Below are 22,505 nucleotides of genomic sequence, written 5' to 3'. Positions count from 1 at the left end.
CTGACCTAGTTTTGACCCCACATGACCCAGTTTTGAATTTGACTTGGAGATCATCAAGGCAAACATTCTGACCAAGGTGACCTAGTTTTTGACTCCACATGACACAGATTCAAACTTGAACTATAGATCATCAAGACAAATATTCTGACTAATTTGCATGAGTTTCAAACTTAAATTGTGGTCTCTAGAGTTTTAACAAGGTTTTCCTTTGATCTGGCATAGTGACCTAGTATTTGACCCTGCATGACCCAGTTTCAAACTAGACCTAGAAATCATCAAGGCAAACATTCTGATTCAGTTTCATAAAGATTGAGTCATAACTAATGCCTCTGGAGTGTTCACAAGCTTTTCCTTAGATCTGACCATGTGGCCTAGTTTTTGACCCAATATGACCCAGACTCAATCCTGACCTAGCGATCATCAAGGCAAACATTCTGACCAAGTTTCATAAAAACTGAGTCACAACTATGGCCTCTAAAGTGTTCACAAGCTTTTCTTTTTATCTTGCCTACTGACCTAGTCTTTGACACCACATTACCCAGTTTGCAACACGGCCTAGACATCATCAAAACAAACATTCTGACAAAGTTTCATAAAGATTGAGTCACAACTATGGCCTCCAAAGTGTTCACAAGCTTTTCCTATGATCTGGCCTACTGTGACCGAGTTTTTGACCTCACATGACCAAATTTCAAACTTGACCTAGAAATCATCAAAAACATTCTGACCAAGCTTCATAAAGCTTGGGTATTAACTGTGGCCTCTAGAGTGTTCACAAGCTTTTCCTGTGATCTGGCCTAGTGACCTAGTTTTTGACCCACCATGACCCAGTTTTGAACATGACCTAGAGATCATCAAGACTAACATTCTGACCAAGTTTCATAAAGATTGGGTCACAACTGTGGCCTCTAGATTGCTCACAAAGCAAATGTTGTTGGACAAAGGACGACTGACGGCGGATGCCGATGGACGCCAGACAATGACCGGTCACATTAGCTCACCTTCAGCACTTTGCTCATAAAACACACCATCTAATAGTTTCCACTTACACCAACTGGTGTAAAAAAAAATAAAAAAAATTGGTAAATATTCTGTATAAATAAATGACAAGCATTTATCTGTATAAAAATATTTATCCAAAATTACTGGGGAAGAGGGTGGTTTTTGCACATGCTCACTATCGACACATGAAGGCCTGACATTGGGTCACTTTTCATTACTTGATCAGGAATGACTGTTGCAGCATTTTGGGGAAAGTTTCAATATGAAATTACGAAGAAAATTTTGTAAATGACAAAGTGGTCGAACTTATCATCAGTCAACATTCATACAGTCCCCATTTTACAAACCCCTTTCAGGGCCTCACTTCATTTCAGTTTGCTTACTAAATATAAATTTGAATTAGGTTAAGTTTTCAGCAAATGTTAAGCTTTATTTTGATACTGACCATTGATTACAATTTGCAGAAATAAGTTACAGGTAAAAAACCTCATTTTCAGTTCGGGTTTACCATCAGTACTAGTAACTGAGCTTAAGTCCTTGTCCTAGTTATGATGTCTTGCCTAGATATGTAGACTATGAGGGTAAACAAGTGGTCCAAGTTTCAAAGCCATATGACAACGCTTTACACAAAATACAAACTAGTACAAAAAAAACATAACCAAGCTTTCTAAGTTAGAAGGAGCCATAATTCAGCCAAAATCCTTGATGGAGTTATGTACTCTTGTTTATAACTGGACATGGTGATCGTAAACAAGTGATGAAAGTTTCAAAGCTTTATCTCAAAAGGCTTTGTCAAAATGTGGACTGGTACAAAAATCTTAAGGTGTGACGCAAACTCCGACGCACCTTCTAACACCAACCCCATGGTGAGTAGGATAGCTCTATTTATTTTTCAAATAGTCAAGCTAAAAAAATACCCTGAAAAGTATGCAAGTTATCTTGTAAATCTTGACAACATTTTCTTACTGGTTCTATTTTCATCAAAACTTCAATCCCTAAAATAACTCAAACTTTGTACCTGGTAAATCGATGGCTACAGCTCTGAAACCTCCAGTTTTAAATAAAAGCTGTAGTGTCCACACTGGATCACTGGCCCAGGTTTCCGATTTGAATGCCATTCCATGCAAAAATAACACATCAAGTTTGGCCTCTTCACAGTTTGTTTCTCTGTAAGCTACAGTTAACTCCTGAAATAAATATATTCCTTTTTTTCTAATTAATGCATTCTATAATGTATGCTCACACATTTGTGCCAAATGTGGGACTGCTCTGATCAGAAAATAACAATTAAGCCTGAAAGAATTAACTGTCACTTTTGTGCCAAAGATCTTTCTTAACCCTTATCATGCTGGACACGATTGATTTTGCCTTTGCGGCCAGTGTAGATCATGAACAGCCTGTACATTCATGCAGTCTGATCATGATCTGCACTTACAGTTTGCTATTCAGTCAGTATCTTTTTGGTAAGCACGTCTTTTAACAGTTAATGATACTGTCCCAATTGAAAGATGGACAAGCTTGTTTTTTATAGAAATTTAGCAATTTAAGGGTTGAGATCTACATTAGAACACTGCTTGTCGTAAAAATACAACAGAAGTTATATAATGTTCATCTGAAGTGTCAAGTCATCACACCAACATGCCCATTACAGCAAATTAAATTTGAAATTAAAAACTCTCTAATTATTGTCACAGTGCAGACCCACAGTTTTGACTGATTCATGGGTCATAACTTTCCAGGTAAAAGTGATATTTAATTGAACTTGTCCCAGATACGGTAATGTGCCCAGAAATATTTCATCAAAGTTTGGTGAATATTGGGTAAGAACACCTGATAAAAGCAGACAGAATGTCAATCTTAACCCTTATCCTGCTAAATTTCTATAATGAACTTGTCCATCTTTCATTTTGGACAGAACAATTAACTGTTAAATGGGGTACTTACCAAAAATATACAGACTGAGTGCAGATCTTGATCAGACTGCATGGATGCCCAGCCTGATAAGGGTTAACAAAAATATCTATTTCAACATTCAAATTGTATTCTGTTCTTAGTGTGTTGCTTTCAGCTCATGTTACCACTAACAATAACAAATTAAAGACAAGTACAAATTAGAGTAAAAATTCAATTTGGTTAATACAGGTAGCCAATACAGCAGGTTCAGCTGTATCTGCCTATACAGGGAAGAATACAGGCGTCATTATCTGAGGTTGTGCTGTACTTGTAAACTGAGACAGACATAAATCATTATCATTTAGAATGATCTTTTCTTGGTCCCAGCTGTTGATTTACATTGTATATGCAAACATGTGTTACAACTAGTAGGAACTTTTGAATACTTACTTCTGTCTAAAATAAAGTAATTTAAGTAAAGTCTTCTTGTTATTATTGACAGAATCTGTAATAACTACCATCCCAAATTCTTTACGAATACTGTGAAATCATTAATATTCGTGGGGGACTAATTTTCATGGATTTCGTAGTTGAGTCAAACCACGAAAGTAATTCCCAACAAACAAGTAAAATTTCCATTCAATTTATGTTCAAAAGTTGAAATCCACGAATTCATATCCCCACAAAGTTGCCGTTTTGACCAAAACTATGAAATTTCATGCCCACGAAATTAAATGATTTTACAGTAATTAATTCAAACTCATTCATGTGAAAATGGCACTGTCTTTAAGTCACAGCAAATATACTGAGAAAAAAAAGGTACGATATCTGTAAAACTTCAGCAAAGATGTATTGTCAGGCAGACTGTACCAACCACTAAGATTTACAATAAGAATACTTTCAGAATCATGTATTTTCTCCTGAGTCTTTAACCAAAACAGGAACACTCCTGAACACATCACATTTCCTTAAACAGTGTGTTGTATGTATACAACTGTTCAAACTCTCTAGTTTTGATTGAATCCTAATAACACTAGAAATCATCAAGCTCTGAGTTTGCTGGGCTTAAAGTTACACCAACAGTTATTGTCACTGCTATTGTAACCCACAGCTATTGTCACCTGCAGCTATTGTCATTGGCAGCTATTGCCACTGATAGCTACTGTAACCAGCAGCTATTGTCACAGTCAGATATTGTCATTGATAGCTATTGTCACTGACAGCTAATGTTACTGACAGCTACTGTCACCTGCAGCTACTGTCACTGGCAGCTATTGCTGCTTACAGCTACTGTCACTCACAACTGTTTTTACCAACAGCTATGATCATATGGAAACTTACTTAATTGTACCAGTTGCAAGAAGACAGCAAAGTGAAGGAACCATATTTAGCTTTGACAAGCCACAGTTTCAGATAACTAGTGAATAGCTGATTTAAAAAGAAATTAGTTTTTGTTGGGTTTAACGTTGCACCGACACAATTACTGGTCGTATGCAGGGCTCCAGATAAGATGCGTATTAGCATATTTAATTATGCTTTGAAATAATGCATATAGTTTTATGCATGTCTGATCACTTCTAAGCGTATAAAAACGTATATGAAATTACAAAAATGCATGCAATGACTTTTTACTAGGGTAAACAAAATCGGAAACAGCACGGTCGGCATTAATTCTCCCACACTGAACATACACACGCATTGAATAATACTCTATAAACCTAGGTTAAACTATAATATTAAAAACTCAATGCATGCGTTAATCAAATACTTGGAAATTAATATTGATGGTATGGAAGTGTATTTTAAAGCGGTGTCAATTTAAAATATCAACTTTCGGTGTGGAGTAAACATCAAAAATGTCCCTTTCTAAGAATGAAAAAAGTGAACAAACACTCTACGAATTTTTTAAACCAACAAAAATGATCCCCAAAACATAGTTAAAGGTATATTGAATATTCTATTGGATTTGGTATCAAGCCAATGGAGAAAAAAAAGCAAAAACTTGAATGCTGAACTGAAACTAAATTGCAAACAAATTCATGGGTGTTACACCCAATATCAATATGTTATAAAACTGATTTCTGTACTTTTCAAATCTACAAATTTTCAGGATTACTCGTGGACAGTTTCAGATTTTACCATTTTACTCATTCACAAAAAATATGATGAGAAAATACTCATAGGCCAAAAAAATTATCTGGAGCCCTGCATATGGCGACTTTCCAGCTTTGATGGTGCAGGAAGACGAGTTGCCCCTCCGTGCATTACTTCATCACAAGCGGGCACCTGGGTAGAACCATCGACCTTCCATAAGCTAGCTGGATGCCTTCCTCTCCTGAAGAAGTAAAAGCCCCGACTGGGGCTCGAACCCACATCGGTGAGGGGCAAGTGATTTGAAGTTACCATAACCACAAGGCCCCAGAGGCCCAATGAAATTAGTTGAAAATAAAGAAAACACAAACCTTATCACCAACTTTAACCTTTAAATCAGTTACATGTTTGACCGTAATACTCTTAAGGTCATCAGTACTGTCTTTGGAAGTCTGCGCTTTTTCTGTGTCTTTCGATACACTTTTTTGCCCAAGCTCAACATTCGCGGTTGGAGCTGTTCTCCCTGACATCTTGAAATAGACTATGCCAACAACTATCACACCTGAAAAATATAATGTAACGTCTCTTTCTATCCATCTCTTATATAAAATCAAATAAGTATTAGGTTTCCCTAAAATGTGACATGGTCCAGTGGTAACAATATCTGACTACAAAACCTAGGGTTGTGCTTTTGAGCCCTCTCTCCTCTAACTGAAAATTAATAACACAACCATGAGTCTTAAATGTACGTGTGCTTTACACCTGACACATTAACCTTTAATACCTTAATTGCTAAATTTCTAAAATGGGCAGGTCCATAATACATTTTGGGCTGTAGTAGGTCCATTTATTATTCGAAGGGGCTGTTCACTGAAAACTAGAGTTGTCACAGGAGTGACGAATTAATACCCCACAATATGGCCTTGTCACAGAACTAAGCCAATGTCAAAGCCATACTTGCCCAAGCGTTCTCAAGTTATCATCCGGAAACCGTTTAACTGTTTTGTGTTATTTTGACCTTGACCTTTGACTTATTGACCTCAATGCCGAACCTGACCTGTATTTTATCATGCTACACCAGTGTACAAAAATTTATGATCCTAGACGCAAGTGTTCTCAAGTTATCATCCCGAAACCGTTTTAGTGTTCCGAGTCACTGTAACCTTGACCTTTGACCTAATGACCTCAAAGTCAAACTTGACCTGTATTTCATGATGTTACACTTGTGTACAAAAATTTATTATCCTAGGCTTAAGCATTCTCAAGTTATCATACAGAAACCGTTTATCTGTTCAGGGTCACTGTGACCTTGACCTTTGTCCTACTGACCCCAAAGTCGAACCTGCCCTGTATTTTTAATGATGTTACACCTGTGTACCAAAACTTATGATCCTAGGCCCAAGCGTTCTCTAGTTATCATCCGGAAACCTTTTAACTGTTCGGGTCACTGTGACCTTGACCTTTGACCTACTGACCCCAAAGTCGAACTTGACCTGTATTTTCTGATGTTACACCTGTGTACCAAAAATTATTTTAATCGGTCAAGCCTTTCATGAGTTATTATCCGGAAACCATCAAAAACCAACGGACAGACCGACTGACCGCCAAGCTCACTCCTATACCCCCCAAACTTTGTTTTGTAGGGGTATAATTAACTGACTGAACTGCGAACAGTACAGACCATGATCAGCCTGTACGGACGATCTTGGTCTGCACTGGTCGCAATGCAGAATCACTTGCCACTAAGCAGGCTAAAGGTTAAAGTCTCGAGCCACTGGGAAGCTTTTGGAATTGAAGCAATTTCTGTTTGACTCTCACTATCATCTCACAAACAGTCTTCTGAAGGGGTCGCCCATATGGGTTTTCGGTAATGACTATAAATAAACTTATATATAGATATGTTTCTAGCCATTTATTGAAATATAATGGTACAATACACCTGCTAATTTCATACTAAAAACCAAATTATTCTTTTTTTATTCAATGGTATAAAACTACAAATGAGTAAGACAAGTTAAAATCATTGAAATCCAAGAGCTGTCACTAATGGTGACAAATGCCCCCACAGCACCTTGACCTTTGACCTGGTGACCTTGACTTTTGACCTGGTGACCCCAAAGTCAGTAGGGGTGGTGTACTCAATAAGAACTATCAAGCATGTGAAGTTTGAAGGTCCTGGGTGAAGTGGTTCGTGAGTAAAGTGCCTTCATGCAAAAAGTTAACGTTGTGACGAACAAATGAACTAACGAACGAAAGGACGGACAGTTGAAAACTAATATGCCTCCCTTCGGGGGCATAAAAAAAGAAATAATAAGACAAAATATCAGTTTTACCAGTAAAGATGCTTTCTTTATCTTTCGTTTGCAAACAGTGACCAGCACTTACATTTTCATTTTGTATGCAATCAACGAATGTCATTAAATTTTGGATCTTACTCAGAAAACAAATACTTAGTCTTCTGTTTTTAATAAAGTCCCTATCAGATAGAGTACCAGTGTAACAGCCCAGTTTTTCCCCCAGTCAGTTCTTTCCTCGGGGAAAAAACTGACTACTCAATTCTTTCCCCCAGGGAAAAAACTGACTAGTCAGTTTCTTTCTTCCCCCCCTAGTCAGTTTTTTCCCCCCTTGGAATAAGTTTTCTGATAGGGAAAGAAACTGACTAGTTAGTCAGATTTTTCCCCAGGGAAAAAACTGACTAGTCAGTTCTTTCCCCCTAGTCAAGTTTTCCCTAAAAGTACTGGATTCTTTCGGTATTGTTATTTGGGATACAAGTGTCTATTCATTTTCCATTTAAATTTCAGATGAAACAAGTATTGTTTTTCATTTGAATAAACCTATATGTTTCTTCTTTTGTAACTTTAATCAATGTTTTTTTTAATTTGTCAAATCAATTTTTTAACTTCTGTTTGATTGCCATTACTATTTAATATCTGTCAGGTGCGGGGAAGAAATTGACTGGTCAGTTCTTTCCCCCTTGCATATAATTGACCTATCAGGTGGGGGAAAAAATTGACAAGTCAGTTCTTTCCCCCCAAGCCAGTACTTGACCTGTCAGGTGGGGGAAGAAATTGGCCGGTCGGTTCTTTCCCCCCTAGCCAGTACTTAACCTGTCGGGTGGGGAGAAGAAATTGACCGGTCAGTTCTTTCCCTCCTAGAATATACTTGACCTATCAGGTGGGGGAAGAAATTGACCAGTCAGTTCTTTCCCCCCTAGCATATATTTCACCTATCAGGTGGGGGAAGAAACTGACCAGTCAATTCTTTCCCCCCTAGCATATAGGTGGGGGGAAGAAATTGACTAGTCAGTTCTTCCACCCCCCCCCCCCCCCCCCTTCATATACTTGACCTATCAGGTTGGGGATGAAATTGACTGGTCAGTTCTTTCCCCCCTAGCCAGTACTTGACCTGTCGGGTGGGGAGAAGAAATTGACCGGTCAGTTCTTTCCCCCCTTGCATATACTTGACTATCAGGTGGGGGAAGAAATTGACTGGTCAGTTCTTTCCCCCCTAGCCAGTACTTGACCTGTCGGGTGGGGAGAAGAAATTGACCGGTCAGTTCTTTCTCCCCTAGCATTATACTTAAACTGTCAGGTGGGGGAAAAATTGACTGGTCAGTTCTTTCTCCCCTAGCATTATACTTAAACTGTCAGGTGGGGGAAGAAATTGACTAGTCAGTTCTTTCCCCCAACCCGTACTTGACCTGTCAGGTGGGGGAAGAAATTGGCCTGTCAGTTCTTTCCCCCCAGCCAGTACTTCACCTGTTGAATGGGGAGAAGAAATTGACCAGTCAGTTCTTTCCCCCCTAGCCAGTAGTTGCTCTGTTAGGTGGGGGAAGAAATTGACCAGTCAGTTCTTTCCCCACTAGCATATACTTGACCTGTCAGGTGGGGGAAGAAATTGACTAGTCAGTTCTTTCCCCCCTAGCCAGTAATTGACCTGTCACGTAGGGGAAGAAATTGACTTAAGTCAGTTTTTTTCCCCCTATATATAGATAGTACTGGACCTGTGGTGTGGGGAGAAGAAATTGACCAGTCAGTTCTTTCCCCCTTGCATATACTTGACCTATCAGGTGGGAGAAGAAATTGACCAGTCAGTTCTTTCCCCACTAGCTAGTATTTGACCTGTCGAATGGGGAGAAGAAATTGACCAGTCAGTTCTTTCCCCCCTAGCATATATTTCACCTATCAGGTGGGGGAAGAAATTGACCAGTCAGTTCTTTCCCCCCTAGCATATAGGTTGGGGAAGAAATTGACTAGTCAGTTCTTTCCCCCTTGCATATACTTAACCTATCAGGTGAGGGAGAAATTGACCGGTCAGTTCTTTCTCCCCTATATATAGGTAGTACTGGACCTGTGGTGTGAATTTAGCTTGCTGTCAAAAGTTTCTGAGTAAATATTATATAATAAAAACAAGAGAATAAAGTTTGAAAAGCAATATACGTACCTTCTCCCCTCCCCCCACCCCTCTACTACACCCTCATGATCATCTTTCAGAGGTAGGTAAATGCAAGTGAATCATGGAGGAGGAAGACCCCAGGTGCACCTTCAGGCATTATTTCATCACAGGTGGGCGCCTGGGTAGAACCAACGACTTTCTGCGGGCCAGCTGGATGGATCCTCACATGAAGAATTCTACGACTCAAGATAAGACTGGAACCAACAGCTATGAGGGACAAGTGAAACAACCGTAAACCCCCGTCCCTCACACACCCCTTAATGCTCTTATGCTCTTAACAGTTGATCTTCTGACCAGTATGTAGTTACCTTAATTTAAAGCCAATTTGTGCCTTAGGAGTTTTGCCATTACCTGGCTTTTTTTCTATCATTTTGGGGAAGTTTTGCCATTACCTGGCTTTTTTCTATCATTTTGGGAATGCAACCAACACTGGTCGAATTGAGAAAATGCTCTCGGAAATTGTCTTAATTGGGAAAATTTGAAAATAACCATAATCTATATATTAAAGGGGCTATTTATGTGTAATATTTCCAAATGTGGGGTTGCGTTTTAATAATTCATGATCAACAGTATATTTTAAGTGTTACTTACAGAATCAAAATAAACAGATATTTAAGTAGCAAAACTATCGTAAAACAGCAAGAACACCGAAAGTTAACAATCATTTGGGACCTTTAAGTTCAGAATTCGAAAAAAAAGATAGTTTTTTGCTTTGGGACTGCCTCCTTTTACTGGAGGGAAATTTATAGGGGAAAAAAGCCCTGATTTTAGACATCTTCTTCTCAAGTAAATGATAACTTCTCTACATGAAACAGAGGCGGAGGATGATTTACTTCAAGAAAAAAACATAAACTTTGTCTGGTATCAAATCTGCTTCATCTTACAGCTACATAAATACAAAGTTAAATAAATCCAAGATACTTCAAAGACAAAAAAGCTTTCTTAGTAAAAAAAACAAGAGCTCGTAGAACACAAAATGCCCCCCTTGGTGCATTCAGTAATTGCACAAGGAACAGAAATTATTTGGTCATTGTATACAAAAGTTCTACTGAGCTGGATAAATGTGACCTTTGACCTACTGACCTTAAAATAAATAGAGGTCATCTGCTGGTCATGATCAACCTCCCTATTAAGTTTCATGATCCTAGGCCCAAGCGTTCTCGAGTTATCATCCAGAAAACTTTTAACTGTTCTGGGTCACTTTGACCTTAGACCTACTGCCCTCAACATCAATAGGGGTCATCTGCTGATCATGATCAACCTCTCTATCAAGTTTCATTATCCTAGCCCAAGCATTCTCAAGTTAACGTCTGGAAACCATAAAATTGTTCTGGGTCACTGTGATCTTGACCTTTGACCTACTGGCGTCAAAATCAATAGGGGTCATCTGCTGGTCATGATCAACCGACTCATCAATTTTCATGATCCTAGGCCCAAGCGTTCTTGAGTTATCATCCGGAAACTGTTTAATTGTTCCATGTCACTGTGACCTTGACATTTGACCTATTAAGGGTCATTTGCTGGTCATGACCAACCTTCCTGCTAATTTTCGTGATCCTAGGCTTGTTATCATCTGGAAACCATTTAACTGTTCTAGGTCACTGTGACCTTGACCTTTGGCCTACTGATCTCAAAATCAATAGGGGTCACCTGCGGGTTTTGACCAATCTCTCTATCGACCTTCATGATCCTAGGCCCAAACGTTCTTGAAATATCATCCGGAAACGGATTGGTCTACATACCAACTGACAGACTGACCGACAGACAGACATACCGACATCTGCAAAACAATATACCCCTCCTTCTTCAAAGGGGGGCACAAAAAGAGATAAGTATATAAACTCTAATATATCTGTGTAATAACACTTACCACAATGGTAGATTATATGAAACTTTATATCTTTAACAATATGCCTGTTGTATAGCAAGTTAATTCAAATGAAATTTATTCAAGTAAGAAAACTACAAAAAAAATGAGTTCACCTTATCAAATAACTTAACATCATTGTTTGAACACTATGAATCACTCACCAATAAGAACTTCAATGTATGCCTTTATCTGATATTAAACTAAAACCGAAGTGATCTTGAAATGAAGAACACTTGAGAAACAGCATTATCTAAAGCAGCTTGCTCACAGCTTTTTGACAAAAAATGATTTTTTTTTCAAGGAGAATAAAACTGAACATTTTTTAAAGCTACTTGCTAACAGCTTGATAGGCAGTGGACAGCAAGTCTAATTACTCTCAAGCTATAAATCAATCACAATTTTTACTCTCTGACACTGAACTTTGACCCTACTGACCCCTTGAAAAATAAGGGTTGCCAACTGACCACAGGCAATCAACCTATTAAGTTACATTACTTTGAGCTCAAGGTTTCTCTAGTTATTGACCAAAAATTACATGGTCTACTAACGAACCAATGGATAGACACCTATCAGACACTGATACAGTAATTCAAACATTATGTCAAACTGTTAATATTAAATGAAGGTTTACAATAAATGGGTACATATCTAGAATACATAAAAATTTTCACTCTATTTACCAGTATGAACAAGTTATTAAAGTTAGTATAAAATTATCTCACTTACCAAAAAGCACCGCAATGACAGGTTTATTTACATGTAATCCCGATGGACTCATTGATGACATTCTATATATGGACCCAGTTTATAAACCTGTTTATGAATGCATGGTCACAGTCTCCATATCTAAAAACAGAATAACAAATAATAGATTAAGGAGGTTTATCACATATTTAATGTCTTGGGAGTGAAATGATATGCCATAATACAATTTTGGTATTACACTAGTGTAATATCATTCTGACGCCGATGTTATATGAGACATTAGTCATAAGTTCTGACGCTGATGTTGTATGAGACATTAGTCACAAATTCTGACGCTGATGTTGTACGAGACATTAGTCACAAATTATCTGTGTCTATATAGTAATATTATGTAAAGCAAGAAGGAATTTTGATATTTTAGAAGGAAACTTTGAAAATTGTGTCCATAGGGCACATATACTGCGCAATCCTCTAAATAGCAAATTTCTTATTAAGAATGGGCCATATTCTAGAAAATATACACACAGAAAAAAGTCTACTACTTGTGGTCTTCTTGCTGATGGTCCTTCAACAGTGAAACTGTCAAGCATAATTCCTTTCAATAGCGTTTTTGGAGTTCGACACAAGATTTTTCAGTATGTTCTATTAGCAAAACTATCAAAGGGCCAAAATTGCAGTAAACTAGAAATGTGTCCATGGGACACAGATGCCTCCACTACATGACAAAGGGCACCTGCACATGCTGACCAACATTCCTATAAACTTTGGTGACTCTAGGTCAAATACTTTTGGAGCTACGCACGACTCAACATTAAAATGACCAATTTTTAACTAAGTCAGGGGCCAAAACTCCTACAAAACTGAATGAATCCGGACGCGAAACCCAAGGTGCACAACTGCACATGCTGACCAACATTCCTGTAAACTTTGGTGACTCTAGGTCAAATACTTTTGGAGCTACGCGCGACACAACATTAAAATGACCAATTTTTTACTAAGTCAGGGGTCATACATGTAACTCCTACACGACTGAATGAATCCAGATGCGAAACCCCAGGTGCACAACTACACATGCTGACCAACATTCCTGTAAAGTTTACAAAGTCAGGGGCCATAACTCCTACATGACTGAATGAATCCGGACGCAAAACCCCAGGTGCACAACTACACATGCTGACCAACATTCATGTGAAGTTTTGTGGCTCTACGTCAAATACTTTTGGAGCTAGGCGCGACACAACATTCTTGGAAGGACGAATGGAACGACAGAAGGAGGGACAAGGGCAAATCTATATGCGCACCCCCCTCCCCAAAGCGGGGGCATAAAAATAGTCACAGAAAAAAATCCTTCATTTACGCGATCATCTGCACACCAATGTTGTTAATCTGTGAAAGTGAAGCAAACAGGGCAATTTGTGTGGGAGGAGTTGGACACACAAGATTTCAGGATGTACGGACATATGGATGTACGTACGTACGGACAGCAGCAATGCTATTATATCCTCCACATAAATGTGTGTGGGCATAAAGATAACATGTTATAAATAAATGTTACATTTGTGTCTTTCAACACTGGAGTTTTTTTTTGCTGAACTTAGAATGGTAAACTTGTACAAACTACAGTTGTCTGAACGAAAAGTGAAATTCTGATTTGACAATAAACCTGACCTACTAAGGCCATAATAAAAAATATGTTTGTTTGTTGTCTCCCTACCTACCTGCTTAAAATGCTGTGCCCCAAAAGTTTTTATTGGACAATGCTGGTCATTTTTTTTTAAGTTGCGATATGACAAGTGCCGCATATATTTCAAGTAAGCAAAATAATAAGTAAGAAAGTTTAAACTGTATAATTTTATTTCGTCCTTTTATAAAACATATATAGATATGTCTTATTTTTACTGAAGAAATATTCTGTAAAAATCAATCATATATCTACTGGTAAAAGTATAATTCCCCCACCTAAAAAAAAAAAAATTGCCTACCTACCCAACTTTGAAAAATAGGGTCAGGAGACGGCAAACAAAAACTTTTTTAAATGTGGCCTAGTATATCAATGTTACCATCAAAATGAAAAATTATCTAACTAACTAATAATTTTGTCTAATATAATTATGCAACCACAGACAATTATACCAAGTAACTGCAATACTGTAGTCATCATTTTTTTAGGGAACTGGCTTTCAATTGGTTGAGTCAATAATTTTGTTCCCATGAAATTAAACAATTTTACAGTACTGTAACAATCAATGACTACCATAGAAACTTTAGTCCTGGGACTACCCCTATATTACACAAATTCAGACAACTTTCAAACTTCAAAACAAGTTTCTTTATGATAAACATTTTGGTAAAGGGACATTACTCTTACTAAATTTTCTAGGCCAAAAACATAAGTTCATCACCACTCTAAAATACATGTAGATATGAATGATATGAAAAAATCAATGGTATGCATTTTTAAACAAAATTAATTTGATGTTAATGAAATAGATCCAAAGTTTTGAAGAAAAAAAAAACTACTAATTATTAAGATACTTATATAAGGATCAAGTATTATTTTCATCTGTGATCTAACTCAATGGACAATAAAACTGACATTCATGAGGTGGCACAGAAAGCATTTCTGTTTATTGCAAGTAACTTCCAGACATTGATCTTTAACAGATCAGAGAAAGGGCATTTTTTGTTATCACTTTAAACTGCAAGCAGCTCAATTTTTATCAAAATCAGGAGCTGTCTGAAGACAGCGCGCTTGACTCTTTGCAAGTAAAAACTTTATAAATTTTAAACTTTAACCAAAAAAATCTCAGTTAAAAAAGGGGCATAACTCTGTCAAAATTCAATTCAGAGTATTGGGAATGTTTCCCCTGGTGCAGACTTTGATACTAAATAACTATTATAAGTTTCAAGTCAAAAGCTTTTACTGTAGCAGAGATATTTGACTTTATGAAAAACTTTAACCAAACAATTGTAATTTAAGTTTAACAGGGGCATAACTCTGTCAAAATTCAAACAGAGTTATGGGGATTGTCTCTCCTGGTGTAGACTTTGATTGTAAATAACTATTTCAAAGTTTCAAGTCAAATGCTTTGATAGTCACAAAGATATTTGACTTCATCAAAAACTTTAACAAAAAAATTCTAAGTTTAAAAGGGGCATATTTCTGTCAAAATTCAAGTCAGAGTTATGGGGTTTGTTTCTCCTGATGAAGACTTTGATAGTAAATATCTACTTTAAGTTTCAATCAACAGCTTTGACAGTAACAGAAATATTTGACTTAATCAAAAACTTTAACCAAGGGTGACGCCAACGCCAACGCTGGTGCGAGTGCAATAGCTTTAAATTACTTTTTCTTTGAAAAGTCCAGTTAAAAATGTGTGTGTCCAAAATAAAAAACAAGATGGCCATGCTGGCCCTTAGTCATAATATTACTCATCTGAGTTTAGGTTCTTGCCTGAACAGTTAAAATTTCTACTAAACAAGATTTAGGAAATCTTTCCTATACATGTCTACTTAACCCTTGCTAAATATTCATAATGAACTTGTCCATCTTTCAAATTAGACAGTACCATTAACTGTTAAAAGGGATGCTTACCAAAAAGATACTGACTGAATGAAGAACAGTGCAGATCTTGATCAGACTGCATGGATACCTGTAGGATGATTCTGGGCTCTGGTGGAAGGGATGAACAGGCTGATCAAGATCTATATTAGTTACAAAGGCAGAATCAATCGTCTCCTGCATGATAAGGGTTAAACCACATTTGGCCCTTGGGGGATAATTTGAACAATCTCAGTAGTACACCATTAGATGATGCTACATACCAAAGCCCTATATCGAGGGTTCGACGCAATAAGGGCGTATCTACATATAATTATTATATGTAGATACGCCCTTATTGCGTTGAACCCTCGATATCTGAAAAGATGGATATCCAAAATTTAACTATCCGAAATATAGCATAGAGGATCTCATATTTAATCATGCGCGCATTGTCTTTGAAAAAATATGGTGCATATACATTGCATATAAAACAATGAAACCAAATATTATAAAAATATACTATGACACTCTTTAAAATATAAACTAACAATAAAAAAGCTTACGTGAAAATTTGTTATGATGTGTACACGGAAGTAAAGTAATGAATCGAAATGTTTTTAAAGAAACGGAAAGTTTGTTTTTATCACCACAGTTGGACACGCATTCCTGCGGTTTTGTTTCTCATTGTGCTGACGTTATTGATGTGTGTGTTTCAATTTTAAGTCTGTAGAAATGTCTACCCCTACATATTTTGTATTTGGTACCGGTTTTAAGGTTACATGTGTAAAGTTTCTTGAAATATGTATCCTGACACCTACTTGGGTAAAACGCAATGTCACACAGTTCGTCTCAATTTTTCTAATTGCTTGAGATTGTGTTGAGGGTTTTTCAGTCCGAAATAGCGTTGATGGTGATATGAACTGCAAAAATATTACACCTGAGCAAATATGGCAAAAAATGTGCACCACTGCACAAACTTCAAAATCTGTCCATAACCTTTTTTATATCTTTTGAACTGTGGTTGCTCCCTATATATATAACTTTAGGCATTGGCCATGAAATTGCTCTTTCTGACTTCGAAAAAAGTAACCTCTGTATACCACCTGTAACCTAAGTTACTCACTATACGTCTTTGGTAACCTGAAGTATGAAAATCTTGGGGGAAATATTAATTAAGCACAACTATACTGAACAGCAAAAGAAACTATCCAGATGTATAACTTGTATATTTTGAAATAAAAAGAATAATTTTTCAAATTTGAATTGTTTCTCCATACCAAAATTACACTTGGAGATCTTCACGTGATAATTTTTTAAAAATCAATCAACCGTGAAGTCAGAAGTCCCACAATAGCCATTTGAAAGGCTATATCTTCTGCGCGTCAGTTGCATTGTAACATCCCAATTGGGCGCTCGCGCTAAATTTGATTCAGTCGTGCGGTGCAACCAACAATATTTTTTAAACTTTATGCTGTTTTTTGAGTTAGCCAATTATCAATATTTCCAATGACAATAAAATTTCACCTTTCATTCAGAATAGCCCTTACCAAAATGAAAAGTTTGCGGCAAATTTGTCGCAATGTTGCGGTAAATTTGCCGCAAACATTTTAGTTCACCAGAACAGAGTAATAAAAGTTTGCAGGAGTTCGCCGATAGCGGCGATCTTTCGGCAAACGTTTCGGTGACTTTGCTGCAAACTCACCACAGACTTTATTGAATAAAGAGTTTGCCAAAACATCGCCAGAAACTTTATCACATGATTTTGTTCACCAAAACGTCACCAGAACCTTTTATCTATATTTTCTTCTTCAAAACATTCGCCATATGATCTTTTAATTATCTGACCAGATGTGAAAGTTCGCCAGAAGATTGCAAGAACAGTATCACATGAATTTTTCTTTGGTTTTGTTGGTTGCATAGAGTTTGGCTCGATTTTCAAACTGCCAAACAGTAGTTGAACATCGATGTATTAACATGAATTATTTATGTTTCTTTACTAAACAAAAACTTCACAAAAAGATGAATAAATGACTGAAGTATACTGTGCTTAATTCCGTGGATAAATGGTGTGATGTAAGGTTAGTTTTCACATTATTACGCATGCAAAAACAGAATGATTTTTATTATATGGTTAGCCTTTGTTTATTTCAGATATGTGTCACCTAAAGACCATTAGATAGAAAAGATTGCAATAAATAATTTCTTATTATAGTGAATCTGCAAATTTATTAAGACATTTGCACACAGAGGAAATTTTTGCATATCAGTTATCAGCTTTCACAACGGTTCCTTTGAGTTTCAAACCAATGTAAACATAAAATATATTTACTAACGACATACTTTATCATACTGATCTCGTGCATTTGTATTTTTTCTTGATAATTATTTAGAAAAGATAAATCATTATTAGCACATGATATTTTGCTAATTTAACAGACCTTTTTACTTTTTTTTGAAAATATATCCTTTGTTCTTCAAAAACAAAAGGTCTGTTACTTTTGCGCCAAATTTTTTCAGCAAATTTGCATAATTGTTCGCTGCAAAGTCGCCGCAACCTAATTTGCATAAATAGTTTGCCAAAAGGTCGCCAGAACATTGCCAGAAATTCGCCAGAAAGGTTTTGGCAAATTTGCGGCAAACTTTTACCGTGTAAATTAGGTTTGCCGCAAATTTGTTGCAAACTTCATTTGCATATTCATTTGCATAAATTGTTTGCAGCAAACTAATTTGCATGGTAAAAGTTTGCCAAAAGAAAGTTTGCGACAAATTCACCATAACGTTTGCGGCAAATTTGCCGCAACGTTCGCCGAAAGCCTGATATTTTGGTAAGGGAGATTTATAAAGTTTTTACATGGAAAAATACTAAGCAATACCTCTGTATGAAAAGGGATCTCGGGGGTCTAATGTAGTAGATTTGGGAATTGGGCTTAATATAATTTCATCCTAGTTGGTTGGTTGGAACAACTCCGGTGTCAAAACAGACATTATATAATACATGTAAAAAAGACACACTATTGATATTCTTTAAAATGTCAACTGGAATAGTATTTATACCACAAGTCATTCCGGATTTAGCTCTACAAATGGCTTACTGAACTTCCTATATAGTAATAGTCTCTTTAAGAGCAGTGCAGTTACGAACATAATGATTATCATTGTTAATACTATCTTGTACATCCATAGCTATATTTGGTGTATGCAATTGTTGATCAATAATAAGACTACTGAAATCTGCTTTCCACTTACTGAGTATAGTGTTGATAGAACATGATAATGAACTATCTTCACAATCTACCTCCATAGGTAAGGATTTATTTTTAATCTGAGCAGCACCTACCCGACCTATAGATCTCCAAGACGAGATATTCCCTCCCTTGTTAACAGCATTCACTATGGTACGCAAATTGCTCGACGCTAGACGCTCCTCGTTAGTTTGATCTGCTCGAACACATCCTTATAAACTGTATTAGATAGTTTGGACTTGGCCTTCAAGACTTTGTTTCGATCATTCTCACTATTAAACGTTGCAATTATCACACCAGGTACTAGTTACTCATTATTTGGATTTGGAAGTCCACGTGCAGCAGATACCATGACATATTAACTTCCATATGTTCCTTGATAATATTATTTAATTTATCAACTAACTGTTCATTTACAGATTCCGGCAACTTCTTTAAATTTCATTTAAAGATATCTCACTGTTTTCAGGTTCGACAGTCTAAATAGCGTCTGTGAGTGAATTTACTTTACCATTCAATGAATCGAGATCACTGTTGATATCCGCACGTAATATGTCAATACGATCATTCAGTGTCTTACCAAGGCGTTTTACCTAATTGTTCAAATGTTTATCCAAAAGCTCGGAAAGTTTATCAGACAGTTTGTCACACAATTTCTTTCCAATTCCATTTCAAGGCGGTCAATCCTCTGTGTCACACTCTGATTGACGTTTTTGAGTTCATTCGCCAAACTGTCAATTTTACTGATGGCAATATATATGTATCATAAGATTGTGTGGTTTGTAAAACACATGGTTTTGTAATTTTCAATATTATTTATTTATTAGGCATTGATATTATCACGCATTAAGGATATTATTATGCAATGCATTGTAAACCTTCTCCGCACATTAACTTCAGTTGCATATAGATTTTTTGATGTACACTGTCTTGCCATATATCATGTATTGTATATCCTCATGGGCCATTTGGCCTAATGGAATATTGAAAATAAACTATCAAACTATATCCCACTGACCCTTTTCTGTGGCTTTATGTGGGTAATTCCATACAAAGTTCTTATTGCCTGTGCTACTAGGCGTCCTGTATTGGACTGAGACACATTCTGGTCTTAACCCTTTACCTTCTTAGCACTACTCATCTCTGCCCCATCAGCGCTAATCCTAAGTTTTTCGACCGTGAACCTGGGTTAACGTAATTAATAGAAACTTGCAATTCATATCCCGTCCGCAAACTATGGTTTACGGTCAAAAACCTAGGCTCACGGTCGTAAATATGGGTTTACGTTCGTAAACGTAGGTTCACGCTCGTGAACAAAGGTTTACGGCCTTAAACCCATGTGCACGCCGTAATTCATAGTATTTATAATTTGTTGATTTTATAATCATGGTTTACGTTTGATAAACTAGGTTTCTCGATTGAACTACGAATATCGTCGTTATCCTATGTTTACGGTCGTTTTCCTAAGTTTACGCTCGTGAACCCCTGTTCACGCTCGATAACCTATGCTTAAGACAGTGAATTTGGGTTTACACGCATGAACATACGTTTACGAGCGTGAACAATGATTTGCGGTGTTATCCTATGTTTCGCTCGAGAATACAGGTTAGTATTCGTAAAACCTGGTTTTAAGTTCGAAAAACTTGGTTTATCGATCGTTAATCCTAGTTTTTCGACTGTGAACTTGGGTTCACCTAATTATTGGACAACTGGCGTGCCATAGTTGTGTGTTTTTATTCTAAATATATAGACAGCGGAAAGAAAAACTTTGTATGGTGGCTGATTTCTGCCATCTCGTTCTGGCGTGTTGGCGCGTTTGCAGGGCGCCAGAACGCCAGGACGCCAGGACGACAATTATACGCGCCAAGACGACAAACAAGGCATTTGTCGTTCTGGCGGGGGCGCCAACACGCTAAATTGGGAAGTTGTCGTCCTGGCGTTCTGGCGTCTTAGCGCGTTTGCAGGGCGCCAACACGCCAGGACGACAATTATACGCGCCAAGACGCCAACACGCCAAGACGACAGATGAACGCGCCAAGACAACAAAATCCATATTTGTCGTTTTGGCGCGTTCATCTGTCGTCTTGGCGTGTTGGCGGGGCGGGGGCGCCAAGACTCCAACACGCCAAGACGACAATGAATGCGCCAAAACGACAAATATGAATTTTGTCGTCTTGGCGCATATAATTGTCGTCCTGGCGTGTTGGCGTCCTGGCGCCCTGCAAACGCCAACCAGCCAACACGCCAAGGCGACAAATGAACGCGCCAAAACGACAAATATGGATTTTGTCGTCTTGGCGCGTATAATTGTCGTTCTGGCGTCTTGGCATCTTGGCGCCATGCAAACGCGCCAACACGCCAGAACGAGATGGCAGAAATCAGCCACCATAACTTTGTACCTTTTGTACGGTTATGCTTAGTGTTTTAAAGCACCTAATTTGTCCTTTACTGAGATAACATGGCACCCCATTTGTTATCAACAGAAGCACGTACGCTCCATGAAGTTATGCACACCGTGCAGCGGGGTACTGTATAAACTATAAGTGTCTTGTAGCTGTCCTTTTCAAGCTGTCATATGGAGTATGCCTTAGGTTATGGATAATTCATTCTTTATGCGGGGTGCAAGTTATATTCAACAAATAGTAATATTCTTTCGTTATAGATCCGGGAAACGCTGCATATTTTAAAATATTACATCAGATTTTTTTCTTAAAGCGCTTTCGTTGAGGCGAAATTGTAAATAAAACTAAACTAAATAAAACTAAATAAAAATGTGAAAATGGTATCGTTTTTCACGATTCCTAGCCTACTAAGCTGTACAAGGATAAAAACGAACACAATGTGCCGTTCCAATAACTTGCTATGCATAATAATAAAAATTGAATATCTTCGTATCTGAAATATAAGACGATAGTCTGCCTTTCTTTGCATACATACATATACATACACTTATAATGTTATCCCATAATTACAGCTGACCTTCTACAATTTGTAAAAAAGTGTTATAAATCTTATTGGTAAACAAAGGCTTTCTACAAATTGAGACGTAAGAAAAATGTAATAGCTCCGAAATCACTCGCATTACAGAGGGGGAAACGGTTAACTACCTGAAAAAAAAAACATTGAAAAGTTCCATGAAATATCTTAGTTGGCAAAACTTGCTTAAATGCGTTTTTAGCCGACAGTACAAATTGAAGACTAAAAATCTTCCTACCTGTGTCTCCGAAAAACAATACTCTAATTTAGATGCATTGTCTGTTAAAGTAGCCTTGTGGCTAATTTGGTAACGATCATACACAGTGTTATTATGTTCCTTACAACAGATTTGTTTTAATGCCTGAGAAATTTCGAACATGTATAATATTGATATAAAGAATGAATCTGTAGTACCAAACTATATAGAGGCCATCAAACGTTTCCATTAGTCTAGTTAACTCTTTTAGCACAACAAGAGCTCGCAAAGCGGGACTATATACACCCGAAGATTTATGTCAAAGGGTGTCGAGCACCAGTACGAGGACGTGGCCATATATCTAAGCTAAGTTAAATCTTGAGCTTAGACTACTTCTCATCTATTATGTATTTAATGTGAACTTTACTGCAGCTAATTACCAACCACTCCAGCGCATTCTGCGGTTAATGTAATATGTGCACAAAGAATTAACATCTAAAAATATTTTATGTGTGCGGGAGGTGCCTGGGT

The 22,505-nt window shown here is 37.2% G+C and overlaps 1 protein-coding gene across 2 annotated transcripts in view; it reads right to left on the bottom strand.

The window, feature by feature from the left end:
• Positions 1-16,226, bottom strand: part of LOC123556977 (putative protein-lysine deacylase ABHD14B) — a 39,234-nt gene extending 23,008 nt beyond the window's left edge. Inside the window, exons 1-4 of one of the 2 annotated variants that reach the window (XM_053525499.1) lie at positions 16,124-16,226; positions 12,038-12,157; positions 5,358-5,548; positions 2,021-2,189 (exon numbers count right to left, since the gene is read on the bottom strand). In XM_053525499.1, the coding sequence (XP_053381474.1) occupies positions 2,021-2,189; positions 5,358-5,548; positions 12,038-12,098 (421 nt within the window). In that variant the 5' untranslated portion in view covers positions 12,099-12,157; positions 16,124-16,226. Of the gene's footprint in view, positions 1-2,020; positions 2,190-5,357; positions 5,549-11,311; positions 11,458-12,037; positions 12,158-16,123 lie in introns of those variants that run through there. The other variant, XM_053525500.1, reaches the window with a different exon arrangement.
• Positions 16,227-22,505: the final 6,279 nt, after the last annotated feature.

This window comes from Mercenaria mercenaria, chromosome 15 (assembly GCF_021730395.1).
Source record: "Mercenaria mercenaria strain notata chromosome 15, MADL_Memer_1, whole genome shotgun sequence".
Lineage (NCBI taxonomy): Eukaryota > Metazoa > Mollusca > Bivalvia > Venerida > Veneridae > Mercenaria > Mercenaria mercenaria.
Note: the sequence above shows the minus strand (reverse complement) of the source record. Positions and strands in the feature narration are given on the sequence as shown.